Raw genomic sequence first — 16,950 nt, forward strand, 5'->3', positions numbered from 1 at the left:
GAAAAATAAATGTTCTAACAAGTTATTAAAACAATGTGGAGCAATTACAGCTGATGTTTTGAGTCACATATGTAATGCATCACTGACTCAGCGTATTTTTCCAGACAGGTTAAAATATGCCATTGTCAGACCTCTCTACAAAAAGGGGGAAACCACAGATGTCAATAAATAACGGCCAGTATCCTCGCTTACAGCATTTTCAAAAATCTTTGACAAAGTAATGTACTCAAGAGTGGTTAGCCATCTCAACAGCAATGGGATACTTAGTAAATCACAGTTCGGATTTCAGAAATGCTATTCCACTGAGACAGCAATATACAATTTCACTGTCCACCTAATAGAGTCTTTAAATAGTAAAATGTCACCAGTAGGAATATTCTGTGACTTATCCAAAGCATTTGATTGTGTGAACCATAACATTATGTTAGAGAAATTACAATTCTATGGTATAAATGGAACAGCATATGAGTGGTTTAAGTCATATCTACAGAACAGGAAGCAAAAAGTCTCTTTATATGATTCAAGTGATTCAAAGGAGTTTGCCACTTCATCTAACTGGGGTGAAATTACATTAGGTGTTCCACAAGGTTCAATCATGGGTCCCCTTCTGTTCTTGATATATGTGAATGACCTCCCTTCTTATGTGAAACTAGATGCTGAAGTGACACTGTTTGCTGATGATACAAGCATAATTATTAATCCAGTAAAAGGAAGTCTGATAGAAAATGACACAAATAAGGTCTTTGGAAAAGTTATTAATTGGTTTTCTGCAAATGGGCTTGCACTGAAAAAACACAGTACATCCAATTTTCTGCTGCAAAAAGTATAATTCCTTCAATAAACATAACACATCAAAAGAAGTCAGTAGCCAGGGCAGGGCATACTAAGTTTTTGGGTGTACATATAGATGAGAATCTTAATTGGAAAATTCATATTTTGGATCTCCTAAAGCGACTAGGTTCAGCAACTTTTGCAATCAGAATAATTGCCAATTTTGAGGATGTAGAAATTAGTAAGCTAACATACTTTGCATAGCTCCACTCTCTGATGCCATACGGAATAATATTCTAGGGCAACTCAACACTTGGGCAAAAGGTATTCACTGCCCAGAAGAAAGATAGTCGCACATCTTGTAGACATCTGTTTAAAACATTAGAAATTCTTACAACTGCTTCACAGTACATTTACTCAGTAATGAAATTTTTTCTCAACAACATGGACCAGTTTAAAATCAGCGAAATTCATGATTACAATACCAGAAAAAAGAAAGACCTACACTATCCTTTACTTAACCTATCTTTGGCACAGAAAGGGATAAAATATAGTGCTATAAAACTTTTTGATAAATTACCAGATGAAATAAAATGTCTGACAGACAGCAGTAATAGTTTCAAAAACAAATTGAAATCATACCTCCTTGACAACTCCTTCTATACCATGATGAATTCTTGAATATGAGTAAATAAATCTGGAGATATAATATATGCATTCTGTGCCATTTAAGGACTGGGATAAATAATAGAAATATTTAGGTATAACACCATAATGTAAACAAAACAAAAAAAAACTTGTTTCCTGTGCGCATTTCTTGTGCATTTGACAAGTTCCACTTCATAACGCTTTCCCGTGCTATTGATCAATGTAACACCTAACTAACACAGGTTAGGCTCTGATTTTTCTGAGACTCAGGGAATACAGTTCCTAATTGGCCTGCAAAGCAGGACCAGTTTAAGACCCAAGCCACCACTTGTGGTGCCAAGCTGAGAGGTGTATATACACTTGAACTACTGCAATAAGATGCAGTGCAACAAGTTGGCACTGTGTTGCAAAGTAGTAGCCTGTTGTTATTATTATTATTATTATTATTATTATTATTATTATTCTTTCATCTCTATCACCATTAATATCACATTTTAGAACTTGGATGTTTTTAAAAACATTTTGTTATCTAATGCTGACATAATAACTTCACGCTTTGTATCAGTGTTTATTTTTAAGGATTGGTATACTGTAGCCTGTTACATAATTTCTTGTGACTTACCAAAGTATCTCATTCACAGTATTGCAATTACTGTGAGTAACTGTTTCCATCTGCAGATTACGCTAATCTGCTAAAAAATTTAGCACCCAGTAAGGAAATTGTGGAAAGGCATTTTCTTATTTCATGATCAGTTTTGAAAATTAACCAAATTTCTTCAGAAGGTTGCTTACTACTTGTACAGATTGCATCCCTGTTTTCACTTACTTATTTACTGTGTAGGTAAGTATAATACTGCCAAACCAATTTTTTTCCCCTCCCCACATGTGGAAATGAAAGAATGCCAAGTTGTGCAATTTGTAGGAGTCCATATTAAACCATAGGTCATCGCTATAGCTGGCTGGGTAAGTCACTTCAAAGCTTGAAAGAAGGAACTTGACTTGGGTGGTCAAACCAATCCTCAAGTAGAGGACAACATAACTTACTACACTGTCTTGTAATATTACCAGTGATACAAGAATAGCAAATATTCAACAATAAAACTGGCCCACTTATGCAACAGAAACACATTATGGTAATCATCTGATAAAGAGAAAAACGTCATCTTACTGTATGTGATTTTGGACATCTCATTAATAACAACACAAAACAAGACACAGTCAATGCAACTATATTGTTACGTATTCAGTTATCATGATGTCATCAGCTAAACAGTCTGTCTTTCTCATTTGATGCATGTATGCAAGTCCATTTTCATTGTTAATCTGCATCCGACAGCTCTGAATTTTCCTTGTGGTTCAAGATGTTGTACAGCGAAAGTCAAATGTGTATCAACAATTTGCAGGAAGTAACAATGAATGATCTCACAAATAATTTGATAAGTTGTGAATTAAATTGTGGTTTATTAATCAATCACAGGCATGCATTTATGCTGTGTTTTGTTTCCGATGACAAAAATAGACAATAGACATCAGTTCCTCATGATGAACATTTACAGTGCCACTACCCTCTCATTCATACAGGTTGTTACAGTCTCTTTCTGCTGAAATTTATAAATGATAAATCAACAACTAGTAATGATGTCCACAGAGGCCACAGATCATTATTAAACAGCTTATTTCAACTGTAAGGATTGAATAAGTAAAGAAAAAAATGTAATGCTGGATGCAGATACATAGTCACCATATTACTCTCTGAACTTTGTATACTGAAAATCAAAATTTTAAAATTCTCCGAATGAGGTTCTCTCTCTTGAGATCATCTATTACATACTGAAGTTCTAAGGCACCTTCTCAGTACTTAAATAATTGACTTGTACCTCACTGAACACATGTCAAGGTTTGAAAAAAGAAATAATAATAATAATAATAATAATACTATAGGAATTTTTGAAATGTCTTGGCTGTCTGGACAGGGCTTCTTAGAAGTACTTTATCTCGGTCATAGTGAAGACAAGTTTAGATGAAATCTCAAGATAAAAATGGAGTAAGAAGAAATAGTTTCAGATTTACAAGATATGAAGGAAAGAGTAAATGAAGAGGTGAAAAAAAGTGTTGGTTTTTTTTTTATTTTTTATTTTAAAAACTTACTAATAGACCCTATAGCCTGAATGTATTGAAGTGAAATTTAGTTATCTCACACTACATTGCTAATTTATTTATACTAATGTATGTAGAGCCTAAGAAACGAGTGCAAATGTGTATTAGAAGCATGAATCACAGATTCCATGCTGCTCATCTGCAGTTTGCATAAATTGCTTTGACACCTACCCAGTGAAGAGTAGAGACTACCCTCTGTCCGTTGAGAGGAAAAATAAATCAGGAGTTGAGTGTCTGCAAAATGAATACCTTTATGATGAAGTAAGAAATGTATTTACAGCAAAGTGCCTTCACTCTCCCCTAGTGTTAACTACATTGTTTGTCTGTAGGAGGAGGAAGGGGGGGGCGGGGAGGAGGAGCGGTAGTATGAGGATGAGGAAGGGTCAGAAAGGTACATAATGCAACACTGACACAAGGTTACAAAAAATAGTATTTGTAGTTCCAAAGTAATACCTACAGGTTAAGAGTGTTGATATTTTTAAAAATGTCATTCTTGGCTCTTGATATATCGAGAAGAAATATCGATATATCAGTAAAACAAATATTGACATATGTGCCTGTAAAAGTATTGACTGTACATTGTATAAATATACCGCTGGTTTTAGAGCTTCATATTGAAGTATCGATTAGATATTCTGTACATCAACAAGCTACCAGCCTGCCCATCCCCTTCATAGTAAAAATTGAAAGGAGAACAATGCACATTCACACTTGGCGGCAACCACTTTGCTAACAGTGATAATTGCATGTAAGTGGTGCAATAAAAGGTATCTGATATGACAATTCGGTTTCGCTGTCAGATTTGAGTAGAGCACTTCGACTTCACTCCCCCCCCCCCCCCCAACGCCATTGTGAAGGTGAAGCTAAACAATGTAGTTTCACTTAGTAGCTCCAATAATGTCAGCTTTTCCAGTCACACGTCTCCCCCCACTGTAATTACCAATCCTAATCAATTTTTGTGAATTGTCATTTAGATTTTTGTTTCTTAATGCAAGTGGTGTGCTATTTCTTCACATTGGAAATCATCTTATTCCATTCACACTGCCACTGAGTGCAATCGGACTTCTTTTGTGCCACATATACTTGCCTCACAGACAGAGAGAGAGAGAGAGAGAGAGAGAGAGAGAGAGAGAGAGATATTGGATGTAATGAAAACTGAAAAGTAGTAAGACTCCCTTCACACAGTGAAAATAAAATTAAGTTTCAAAAGTACACCTTCTAATATTTACCAAAAACTGTAAAAAAAAAATACAATACGAAGTAAAAATATCAGCACTTGATATTGCCATTTTGATATCAACATATCAGGGAAAATATCACCGATACATATCAATATTTTTTGGAAAAAATATCGATGTATGGATATTTATCAACAGGCCTACAACAGGCCCATATGATAAATATGAAAGACTACTGCCATTGAACCAAAGGCAAAGGCACACAAAAGACAATTTGGTTAAGAGCCCATCCCTCCTCCTCCCAGAAAAGAAATGAGTATAAGCAAAGTGAAGCCAGCATTTTAAAAATTAAAAAAAAAAAGTTCAAAAATATGAGAGGAGAAAATGTCCAGATTAGACTGGCATGGTTTCGTTGTGTAGCTTTATATGCACGAAGGCTTACAAAACAAAAAACAAGACTGTACACATTACACAACTCACCAATTTTGCCATCACAAAGATAACTTGGAGAGGGACTAGTTAAGGCTTCAGTTCTGGCAAGAAGGAATTTTTCAGTTGTTCTCCATGGGGTATTAGAACTTGTTTAATGAAACAATTAGAATTTGTGTAATGAAACACAGCCATGACCAGACTCCCTCCTTGATATTTTTAATAAAATCTTGTCTGTAGCAAAAGGTTGTTATGATCCCTCCACTAAAGCCAGGAAAGATTTTTGCACCTCCAATAGGTTATCACACCATTCATTTGACAAGCTAGTCTGGGAAAACCCTGACATGAAAGGATGATCTCAAAACTAAGAGACTCGGCAGCTGTTTTCACTGTAGGTTCACAATCTTCAATTTCTAGTGACTTAATGCTATTGAATGTTCACAGCTGGGATTTTCATTGCTGGTTGCCAGAATTTTTAAAATTATTCCGTTTCTCAGAGCAATAGACAGCATAATAACTATAATGAAGATCATGGTCCATTTCTCATTGTTTGTGAATGACTTCACAGTTTTTTCCCACTCAGTGTAACCTGACAACTACCAATGCCAACCACTATTGACTCCTCAGACAAGAAAAACATGGGAGAAGCATTGATCTTCACCATTTGTCTCTATAAAATGTGTAAGTTTTCATTCTTCACATCTAGCTTTAACTACCACAGCTGATAAGATATAACTACACTTTTGCTGTGTTACTCACTGTAAGTGTGTGGCATACGGTACTATTTTCTTCAAGTTGCATTCACAGATGGCGTGTGGGAAGAAAGAATGTCTTCACACCTTCATGTGAGCTGTTACGTGCCTACTTTTACCCACACAGTCTTCATAGTATAGATAAGCATAGGGCTGGAGAACTTGATACTTTCTGCTCCAATAGATTATTCTTGATGTTTTCAAAAGACATGCAGTGTCTTCTTTAGTATAGACCAAAAAATTTGCCAGAAATGGCGGTCCATGACAGGTACGCTCACTTGAAGGTGAAAACAAACACACTAGAAAAATGGGAATGTTCTACCTATGCTAGTTTTGGCTCCACCCTCAAAGAGGGCAGTGACCTGGAGCACCATCTCCTAATAACTACACTACCCTTCATACCAGCAAAGGCAAATCTTCCACCGGGGGAAGCAATGTCACCCACAGAAAGTACAGATAAGTCTTGCTTGTGAGGCGTTGTGAAATGACGACTTGTCTCATGTGGCAGGTGCCTATAATCCCTGTAAGCATGATAAGGCTGAACCAATACTGAAGGTTCGCTGCCTCCATACTATGGTGATTCTCCATAGCCCACAGGTGTGAGTACTGTAGGATGGATGATAGAAATCCTAGCACTGGTGGCCTATATGATAAACTAGCAACAAAACCATTTGCAGAGGCAAGTGCATAGATAATAAAGCCTGCACGTGTCGTAAGTGACACGTGTAGTGGCAATTGTCATGGAGCAAGTTACACATGGCTGCTTTGCCTACCCCAGCTGGCAGGCCACCCGCCTGATGCTGATACCAGCATCACTGGGACCACCTTTATCTCCATCTCCAAGTGGGTATATCTCCCTTGTAAGATTTTTTTGCCAATGCCCTTTTCTGCTCCTTATCATCCTCTCCTCGTGGGATCTGTAGTGAATCGTGTACAAAAATAGGGCTAATTCCCTTGCAAATTCTATAGAGAACATTAAAGGGGGTCCTTTACCCTAGGGGTTTATTCAGATTTAGCAATTTAAGATACTATTCACCACTGTTGGTACACACTACTATGTCACTCAGCTCCAGAATGGCTACTGAATGATTTCAAGGTTTCTCAATTTTCCTTTATGAAGAAATGTTTCAAGGCATACCTAAAATTTGATTTTGAATTTTTTTATCCGGGTTTCTGTCTAGTTTACAATTGTCTGGACGCTGATTTCTGTGCAACCGATAGCCTGAACATTTCATGGGGTTTTAAAACAAGTTCTGTGATTACTTAATGTTTCACACATTTCTTTCCAAACATGTTTTTATCTGCCAGTGTATGCTTCATTCCATTTGTATTGTGCTGCAGATGCTGTTTCTTAAAAAACTGCCTAATATTACATGTATGCCAATCTCTAATTATTCTGCTCGGTGCAGGTTTTTTTTTTTTTTTTTTTCCTCCTAGAAATTGGTTGATCCCTCATTTGACCTTGAACCATTTTCTCTGTGTGTTTACTGCCTGAATCAAGTGATTGTTAACTCCTGTATGAGAACACGTAAAATTTCCATCTTACTTTTACAGCCCTTTGGAAGTTTTTGCTCACTGTTGCTATGTCATGGTCTCCATTCCTGATGTCCTTGTTGATGTTTCACCCGTTTGTTGCTCAGATTTAATACAGTTCCATCATTCATAAGTTGTGCAGGAGTGATTAAAATCATTTCAAGTTATTACAGGATGACTGGGATACATATGCATCAGGGGACGGAGGTTTCCTCTGCAGTTATCTTTTACTACTGCAGCAAAGTCATTAAACAGAGAGAAGTTTCCGACTAGGATTCACCCCACTTATGAACCATAAGCATGCAGTCTCAATTTGTACCTCAGTCGATTAAGATTTTTGTCTACGGATACAAATACATCATTGCCATCCCATGGAACCTGCATTTTTTGTTAAATTTAGATTTGTTCCAAAAACCTCAGTATTACCAATTTCTGGCTTTAACTAACTCTCGAGGCCATCCTGAAAAGTTCATTTAGAGGACCTATATTTGGAGTCACAAACCATGATGGTACAGTTTAGGCTTGTCCTGAGCACCTACGCCACGCATTCTCTAATGGCCAATGAGCGTTCAGTAGTGTTCTGTGCACCACTCTGCTGTGAATTTCGTGCTCAATGCAACCATTAAATGTAATCTTAGCAAGTTGTTTAATGAATTTTTATTCAATTTGTTAAGAGAATCATTGCTGATGGTGGTGGTAAGTGACAAATTCTGAATAAGCAAGCAAGTCATAATTTGTAGGACACATACTTTCTTCAAGTGCAAAGCACGTATATGTGTCTATGGTAACTGTCTGTTGGAACTGGCAACAATGTGTACCCTGTACAAACTGCCACCATTCATGAATCTGACTATAGAATACAATTTAGTCATGCTTACTGCATTTTTGTGAAGCTTCCCCCCCCCCCCCCCCCCCAGCTAGACTATTGCTGTTAGGTTTATGGACACTGTGCAAATGAAAAGATGCCTGTTTTCATTAGAAGGCAGCTAGATATTCACAATACAACACTTGTATAGTATGCTGTCAACACCATTGTACTGTATGACATTTGACTGCCTCGTGAGAGGATGTTCATGGATCAAAAATTGTAAGCAAAGAAGTAACTTTGGCAGTTCTGAATACTTTATCATGTGATTAGGATAAGTTAAGTTCGAACAGGATTATACATTCAGTAATTGTGTTTCTGGTGCTGTCTACATTTCTCTTAAGGGAACTGTAGGAATCAAGGTGCATTTGTGAATGTTCTACAGTTATTGTGCAAATGTATGCGGCACAGAAAATTATCTAAGATTCACAGCTTCTAGGAAAGTTGGGTACCAGGGCAGGTGACACTACAGGGGAACAATGATACAGGCATATGAGTCAGTCATTGTAGCAAAATATTTCGTAATCCCCGCATGTGCAATAACTTCAGTTTTCTGAATGAATGTTGTGTGGCAATGAGAAACAGCAGCTTGGGGTGCAAAACAAGTAATGGGTCATAAGTATTACTGTTCAGCAATGAAGAAAATTGTCAACCATTCATCCAATGTTCTACTTTCTGTAATTAGAGCCATCAGTTCTATGTTGTAAAAGGGTCAGTACAAAAAATTTGAAGGAAACATTCCAGCAGTATCAGATGAGAGTGAGGCAAATGTGGATCATATTTTAAAGTTCTGTATGGTGTCTTTAATCTGACAGGGAAAATATTTGTGTGCACTGCAATGAGACCATATCTTGTCATTTCTAATCAGTCTGTTGCAAGAGACTGCTGAGTGCCCAAAAGCAGTAGCCCAACTAATGGGGATAAAGTTAGCCCTGTACTTTGGTCGCAAAATACTTTCTTACAACCTTTGTTTTGTCCAATGATTTATAGATGCATTTCTACTTAATATGGCACGATGGTTATAATTGTGTGAAACACTTGTCGCTTCTCCTGATAATTATGTGATCAAGTCCTATGTAACAGCCATGGTTGCAAAAAAAGTTATAACCTGAAAGGTTCCGTAGTCTGCTAAGATGTCTTATGGTCCACTATCTTTGTTAGCTTAACAAAGAGGGTTATCTGATGGCCCTTCAAAAATTTTATTCCTATATAATCAGCAGAGCAGGATCTGTTTAGCCTATACTTCTATACTACAATACTTGTACTGGAGTCTGAAGTACAAGATTTTTTTTTTTTTTTAAATATGTGAAAGTAGTGTGCAGTTAGTTTACAATCACACTGATATTTTTTCCATTCTCAGTTTCATCATTTTCCACTATGCAATGGATGACCACTGTGACTAATAAAACAGCAAAGTAAGATTTTATTATGCGTGTGTGACTATTTTAAGTAGGCTATAAAGTTGGTTTGGAAATAAGAATGCAGCATACTATCTCATATTTTTTTTAAAAAAAAGGTTTAATAAGTAGAACGTTGTACAGACATAAAAATGTTTTAAAAATATATACATAACATATCAAAATTGTAATAAATAATTTCCATGTATAATACACATGTTGTAAAAAAAAAAAAAAATTATATATACACACATGTTAAATAATTTTGTGCAGTGATGTTGATAAATACCACACCAGGAACACAGTTTTACACAGAAGAAAATTATGCAACAGAAAAATTACAACACAGCCATATGTTAAAATTAAGTACATGTTTACTAAAGCCAGTCCCGAGGACTGCTTTACTTTAAACCAACCAGTTGTGAATTTATAAATAGTACCCATAGGTTTGGTAGTGTGCATTTAAATCGGATTTCATTGAAGCATTTCTCTATGTTTACACAAATCTTGTTTTTATAAGATCGTCAACCATAAACTCCCTCCTTCCCTTTTCCCTCACCACATACTCAGTAGAAACATGAAAACCTGAGCCCTTGAAGCAAATAGTAAAAACTCTACTACGAAATATTTAAAGAACAAACCGTGTGCTACTAAAAGGCACACTACTATATGCTAAGATGCAATCACAAGGGAAAGGAAGTTTTGTCACACTATTTATCCGTTAAGAAAGTGAGACAATTAAAGGAAACTGTTTATAAATGGCATAACACAGCATGTTAAGAGAGCACAAGCCTATTTCGATAATTTCCCTGCTTTGCATTCACTGTATTGAAAGTTGAATGTTAATCACCTCACTTTTTGCTTGTGTTCAGACTGAAAGACAACTGTAAGAATCGTTACTATAAATGGCAAATAAATAAAAACAGTTAACTGTCACATCATCACATAATAACCCCCCATATTTCTTATTTTGACTTTATTACATACTTCATTCTGAAGTATTGTAAAATGTATATCATAAATACCCATGACAGCACATAAAATGCTGTGCAATACACTTTACTTTCGAAATCTGGCTGTGGATGTGAGACAACAGCAAAGAAGAGATAACTTCCAAGAATTATTCTCATAGCAAAAAACGTCAGCATGAAGGTAATTTCTGTTAAGTAAAACACAACAGTACCTTTGTAACCAGAAGAACGAAGAAACCATCTTGCCTGAAGCAAAGGATTAGTAATTTCCAATCCACCAACCCCCGCCACAGCTTCAGTGCCAGACACACCTTTCATTAGTACTCGGCTAATTGCAATGATGCTTACTGCATGATGAATAAGCATGGTAGCACCTTCTGTCTGATGATAAAGGCACCATATGAAGTCAAATATAAAATAGCCAAGACTTGTAACAAGCACAACGCATTGTAAAGTTGTGTTGGGACCACCTGAAAATAAAGATGCCTGCGTATCATGACGTTCTTCATATTTAAATGCCTAACGAATCTACAACATCAGTCCTCACCAGGGTCCGTGAAGGGCCACGGTCCAAGGAAGCATGCCAGAACGGCAAGCACTGTCACAAGCGTAGCATGGAACGCTGTTAGTAACCTACATGACCATTCAGGGTCCAATTTAAACTGATATCTTATTCCGTGATATAGAGCTGTCCACACTGTTGCCGTAGCTAAGACTGTCCAGGAAGACAACATGTTTATTTACTCCAAAATGTAACTGGAATAAAGACAACACTCGTTAATATTACGCGCTTATGCAATTTCAAAACAAACTTGGAACTGCACTTACTTGCCAAACTTTGTCAGATTACTGGTATAAAATTCATTGGTACTTGCCTTATTCTTAAGAATTATTTCAGTAAATGCATTGATTTTTTCACGACTGATACAGTTTTGCTGAACAATTTGTAATTCTAGTAATTCCATTTCTCGTTTTAGCGACAACCATTTTTCGCGATAACCAAAGATTTCTACTGCAACATCGAATCGCAACAAATCTTAAATGCCGTGTCTTGGTGCACGTGATATCAGAGATGTCAGTGATCAATAGTATGCAGTAATAAATAGAAATAGATTGGTCTGCGTTATTTCATGTGCGTGTGGGAAGACATACATTCGAATTATGGTAGAGAAAAATATGGGGATTAAATTTAAAATTGCATCTTTCTTCTGCTTGTCTTTGACTCTAATATCATAAAAATCGCCATTTTACTGTCCTCGGCGCGAAAACGGTGAACTCCATGTAGCGGCCATGAGAGGTGGAGAAGCTATGCGGTTTGAAAGTGGAGTTACCGCTGTAATAGCTTCCAGACGTCGAAGTTTGCTGTAGAGGAGAAGTCGCTGTTGTGTACAATGTCCTTCGGTAAGATCTATAACACTAGTATTGTTAGAGAAACTGAAAATGAATAATGCCCGTAGGTATTTGCTAGATCTACTGCAATGTCCTAGAAATCGCGGCAGTCATTGTCTTGACAACCACGTGTTGGATTTGACAGTTGTACGTAGTTTAACTTGGTTTGACCGTAATGTTGTCACGATAGCCAAATTGATTTCTTTGTTATTATTCAGGGAAGTCCTGCAATTTCTTTCAATTTCCGAAATTAACGTATTTTGTCTCTGTCGAAGAATACCTTTACAAGCTATATTATTAGCTGCGTTGCTTAATATTTAATGTGAATTGGAAAATAATTGCCTATTTTACATGCATTTTAATAGTTACTGAAAATACACGATTATTGTAGTGGTATATAGTAATCTTCTGACTGCAGGTATTCGTCCTTAGCGGTCAGTATAAATAATGGTAACTGTTGTACCTGACATAATTTTGCACGATGGTATCAGAATTTGTGGATGGATGGAGTATCGCCCAAACATTAGGAGAAGGTGCCTATGGCGAGTAAGTAATGAAATATTAGTATCTTAGTGCTTGAAGTAATGACACCCTTCTGAAAACCCTTGCCATTAGTGGGCTAACAGGTTTTAGTGAACTAATAATTGTAAATCTGTGTTGTAAATTGTCTAAATGTTTATAAATTACTTCACTAATTAGTTTTTTTATTCCATGCTCCACATACTACAGAATTATGATTAGTTATGTTCGATTGATGGAAATTAAGGAAACGAAAATTTAAATTAATCTTGCTAAATAAGATTTTCTTAGTATTAAGCTCTTCACCAGATATTGAACTTAAAGATTCTATGAAAATCATAATTAAGAGGTCAGACTTAAAACAGTGTAGTTCAATGTGAAACAAAAGTTTCATATGTATGTTCCGTATTTTATCCTTAGGTCTTTGTGTAAATCACGCCAAACTCCAGAAAACATTTTAATAAACAAAGAGTTCTTGTTGTAGAAGGCTACCTAATGGTATTGTAAACGTTTGGATTATTTTGATAACACAGTACTGCTTTACCAAGGGCCATCATTTCTATGCATCTCAATTCATGTGACAGAAACCACATCAGTAATTAGTTTTCATCCATTATTCAGTAAATGTGTTAATGTAATTTGCTTTCACAGTTAGTAAAATATTCTGGGCTATTATGCCATGGTCTAAGGGATTTCACTTCAAAACCCGACATCTCCCTTATACCATGGCATAATAGCCCAGGATATTGTATTAATTGTGGCAATTCCTGCTGTGAACGTTTACATTTTAAAAGTAATTTGCTTTGTAAATTGTTAATGTTGATGGAAACATTGTCGCTGTTTTCTGATAACTGGCCATAAAGTAGAACACAGATTTAATACAAATTATGATTGGTTTCTGATAACCTTTTGTGTGTGTGTGTGTGTGTGTGTGTGTGTGTGTGTGTGTGTGTGTGTGTGTGTCAGCAGGCAGTGTACTGTCTTAAAAGTTAAATAATTGATCATGGTTATACTTCATTGAAATAGCCCTTAATTTCCCAATCCATTTATCCTTGCCAAGGGTGAAGCTTCTGGTGAACCAAAGCACAGGCGAGGCAGTTGCTATGAAAGTAGTGGATGTTGATAAGCACCCAGATGCAAGATCAAACATAAAAAAAGAAATTTGCATACATCGAATGATGTCTGATCCACACATCATTAGATTTTTTGGACAGCGTCGTGAGGGAAATCTGGAATACCTGTTCCTTGAGTATGCTGCTGGAGGGGAGCTCTTTGACAGGATTGGTAAGTAAGAACATCTTAAACTGTATTCATTTGCTTTGCATATTTTTTTTTTTTTTTTTTTTTTTTTTTTTTTTTTTTTTTTTTTTTTTTTTGTTTGGGGGATTAGAAATTGTGCAATTAAGTGTGTACTGTGAAATCTGTAATTATGCCTCTGCCTATACGTATGTTAGAGTAACAAAGTGAGTGGCACTTGTACGCAGTATAAAATGATGGGAATGTTAATTGATAAAGCTATGTGTTTGTTCTGAACATGTTGAACAGAAATCAGATTGCAGGACCGTAATAGTGTTATCACTTCTCTGAACACTTTGGCTGCTGATTTCCAACACTGTTTCATAAAAGAAATGTCATACAGAAATATAACAGACCACCTTGAATGTTGACCATTACATTATGGCCTAAAAGTTTAATTAGCAATTTATTCTGACATGAAGTTGTATATCAGTGAGGCAGTTGTTAAGATAATAAGTGCTAGTGAGTGTTGTGGGGGTCGTTATGTTAGGTGTCCTGTAAATAGGTACCTTGCGTTATTTTGATCAGGGTATAATGCTCTGCCCCAGTTTTACATGCCATATGGAATACGGTTTGTTAATTTTTTTGCTCTGTTGGATTATTAATTTTATTGAGAGCTTTATAAAGCTCTTTAAATAAAGATATGCCTTACGAAAGGTATAAAATACAGGGCTATTACAAATGATTGAAGCGATTTCATAAATTCACTGTAGCTCCATTCATTGACATATGGTCACGACACACTACAGATACGTAGAAAAACTCATAAAGTTTTGTTCGGCTGAAGCTGCACTTCAGGTTTCTGCCGTCAGAGCACGCGAGAGCACAGTGAGACAAAGTGGCGACAGGAGCCGAGAAAGCGTATGTCGTGCTTGAAATGCACTCACATCAGTCAGTCATAACAGTGCAACGACACTTCAGGACGAAGTTCAACAAAGATCCACCAACTGCTAACTCCATTCGGCGATGGTATGCGCAGTTTAAAGCTTCTGGATGCCTCTGTACGGGGAAATTAACGGGTCGGCCTGCAGTGAGCGCGCGCGGGCAAGTTTCACACGTAGCCCGCGGAAAATTGGCTCATGCCACAACTGGAGACCGACAGCGCCGACTTCATCTTTCAACAGGATGGTGCTCCACTGTACTTCCATAATGATTTTCGGCATTTCTTAAACAGGAGATTGGAAAACCAATGGATCGGTCGTGGTGGAGATCATGATCAGCAATTCATGTCATGGCCTCCACGCTCTCCCGACTTAACCCCATGCGATTTCTTTCTGTGGGGTTATGTGAAAGATTCAGTGTTTATACCTCCTCTATCAAGAAACGTGCCAGAACTGCGAGCTCGCATCAACGATGCTTTAGAACTCATTGATGGGGACATGCTGCACCGAGTGTGGGAGGAACTTGATTATCGGCTTGATGTCTGCCGAATCACTAAAGGGGCACATATCGAACATTTGTGAATGCCTAACAAAGCTTTTTGAGTTTTTGTATGTGTGTGCAAAGCATTGTGAAAATATCTCAAATAATAGTTATTGTAGAGCTGTGAAATCGCTTCAATCATTTGTAATAGCCCTGTATATATTTAGGAACACAGATGAAACACTGTCCTGATTGGCTAATGCATCAATTGTTGAAGGCATTTTAGGTAGCCACAATAATGAATGTATATCAGTGGAAGCAAGTATGTCTAGTGCTTGTGATAGTGCTTGCAAGTGACTGCTTAGCTTAAACTGCAGCTCTGCAATCCTAAAATGTGTGCCATTGATCTACATTCCACTCGTGATCGACATTTTGCTCTCTTTGTATTACGTAACGTCTTTTACTTGATGTCATATGTAACACCACATATTACAAGTACTGCTACAAGACATAAATAGTAGACTAGCTCTGTCACTCCAGACTGCCAGAGAGGAGTAGAGCTACTATGCTGCGCCACGAGGAGAAACGTGCAGTTTTTCCGGAGACTTTGTCATAGCTTCTAAAGTCCAGGGCTTAACAGTGAATGTATAGCACATGCAGTGTGTTAATTCGAACAAGGACTTTTACTACCACCTTACCATATTATGCTAAGAAAATGAAATACCTATAGTTACCCTTAAGATGCGATTTATTGTGTAACTACCAGTTTCGGCTTTTCATGCACCATCTTCAGGCGTTAGTTGATGCTGAAGGGGTTATCACAATCCATATATACGATGTACCAGTGACTAAGGTAACTGGTTTATGCAGACTACCTGTAACTGATGTCAACTCTCCAACAGTCAACTATCAGCTGACTGGAGAAACACCTGTTACATTTGCCACTGATGAATTGTTTTACATTCTGGAGAGCAAAAACAAATACCTTCCACCACCATCTTTCAGCTGAGATGTTCCTGTCTAATATCAGACATGAGAAACTCATCATTTTTCTGTTAAAATGATAGTGCCCAAATGTTTCATTGGTGTAGTATTGTCTTAATGTTAATTAGTGTACTGACTGTTCATATATTCTTCATACAGATTTTTAAAATATTTGATACATGCATCAGTTATCTTTATTTTGGGGAAACTGTATTTGACAACATGTGAATGTACCCCAAAGCATTTATTATATTGCATACTCTGCTAAACTCTGTGGGAGTTTTCAAACTTCATATAATATTGTTGGGATGCAACTGTCATTGTTGAACAAAGTAAAACTTTCTTAGTGGACTGCCTTGCTTTTTTTGGAGTTCATGTAAGGTATTTTTACACACTGCAGAAAAATACTTGTCGGAGGCTTGTCCATTATACAGTTTCTGAATTTAGCGTACTGTTTTAGTTTTTATGGTGAAAAGTGTGTTGAACATGGTAAACTAGATTTAAATATGACGCAAATGTAAACAACCATTAGACTACGCTAACGATCACACTATTTCCACAGCTATTATTTGTTATTCACATTTGTGAATGTGATTTTGTGTTTGAGTTACGTGTTAAATAGGATTGGAAATCAACTGAGATAAAGTATAATGTTTGTAGTAGTACTTATAATTCAGTCTATCAAGTGATTTCATCTTG

The 16,950-nt window shown here is 36.7% G+C and overlaps 2 protein-coding genes across 3 annotated transcripts in view; one reads left to right on the forward strand and one right to left on the reverse strand.

The window, feature by feature from the left end:
• The window catches only part of LOC126092327 (serine/threonine-protein kinase grp), a 146,058-nt gene that overhangs the window by 49,749 nt on the left and 79,359 nt on the right, over positions 1-16,950 (forward strand). Inside the window, exons 1-3 of one of the 2 annotated variants that reach the window (XM_049907863.1) lie at positions 11,938-12,102; positions 12,509-12,636; positions 13,670-13,893. In XM_049907863.1, the coding sequence (XP_049763820.1) occupies positions 12,572-12,636; positions 13,670-13,893 (289 nt within the window). In that variant the 5' untranslated portion in view covers positions 11,938-12,102; positions 12,509-12,571. Of the gene's footprint in view, positions 1-11,937; positions 12,103-12,508; positions 12,637-13,669; positions 13,894-16,950 lie in introns of those variants that run through there. The other variant, XM_049907864.1, reaches the window with a different exon arrangement.
• On the reverse strand, positions 9,870-11,733 carry LOC126092330 (TLC domain-containing protein 5-like). Its single transcript, XM_049907866.1, has 3 exons — positions 11,577-11,733; positions 11,249-11,457; positions 9,870-11,171 (listed from the first exon to the last, which is right to left on the reverse strand). Exons 2-3 carry the CDS (start codon positions 11,433-11,435, stop codon positions 10,696-10,698), a joined length of 663 nt encoding a protein of 220 aa, XP_049763823.1. The 5' UTR covers positions 11,436-11,457; positions 11,577-11,733; the 3' UTR covers positions 9,870-10,695.

This window comes from Schistocerca cancellata, chromosome 7 (genome assembly GCF_023864275.1).
Source record: "Schistocerca cancellata isolate TAMUIC-IGC-003103 chromosome 7, iqSchCanc2.1, whole genome shotgun sequence".
Classification (NCBI taxonomy): domain Eukaryota; kingdom Metazoa; phylum Arthropoda; class Insecta; order Orthoptera; family Acrididae; genus Schistocerca; species Schistocerca cancellata.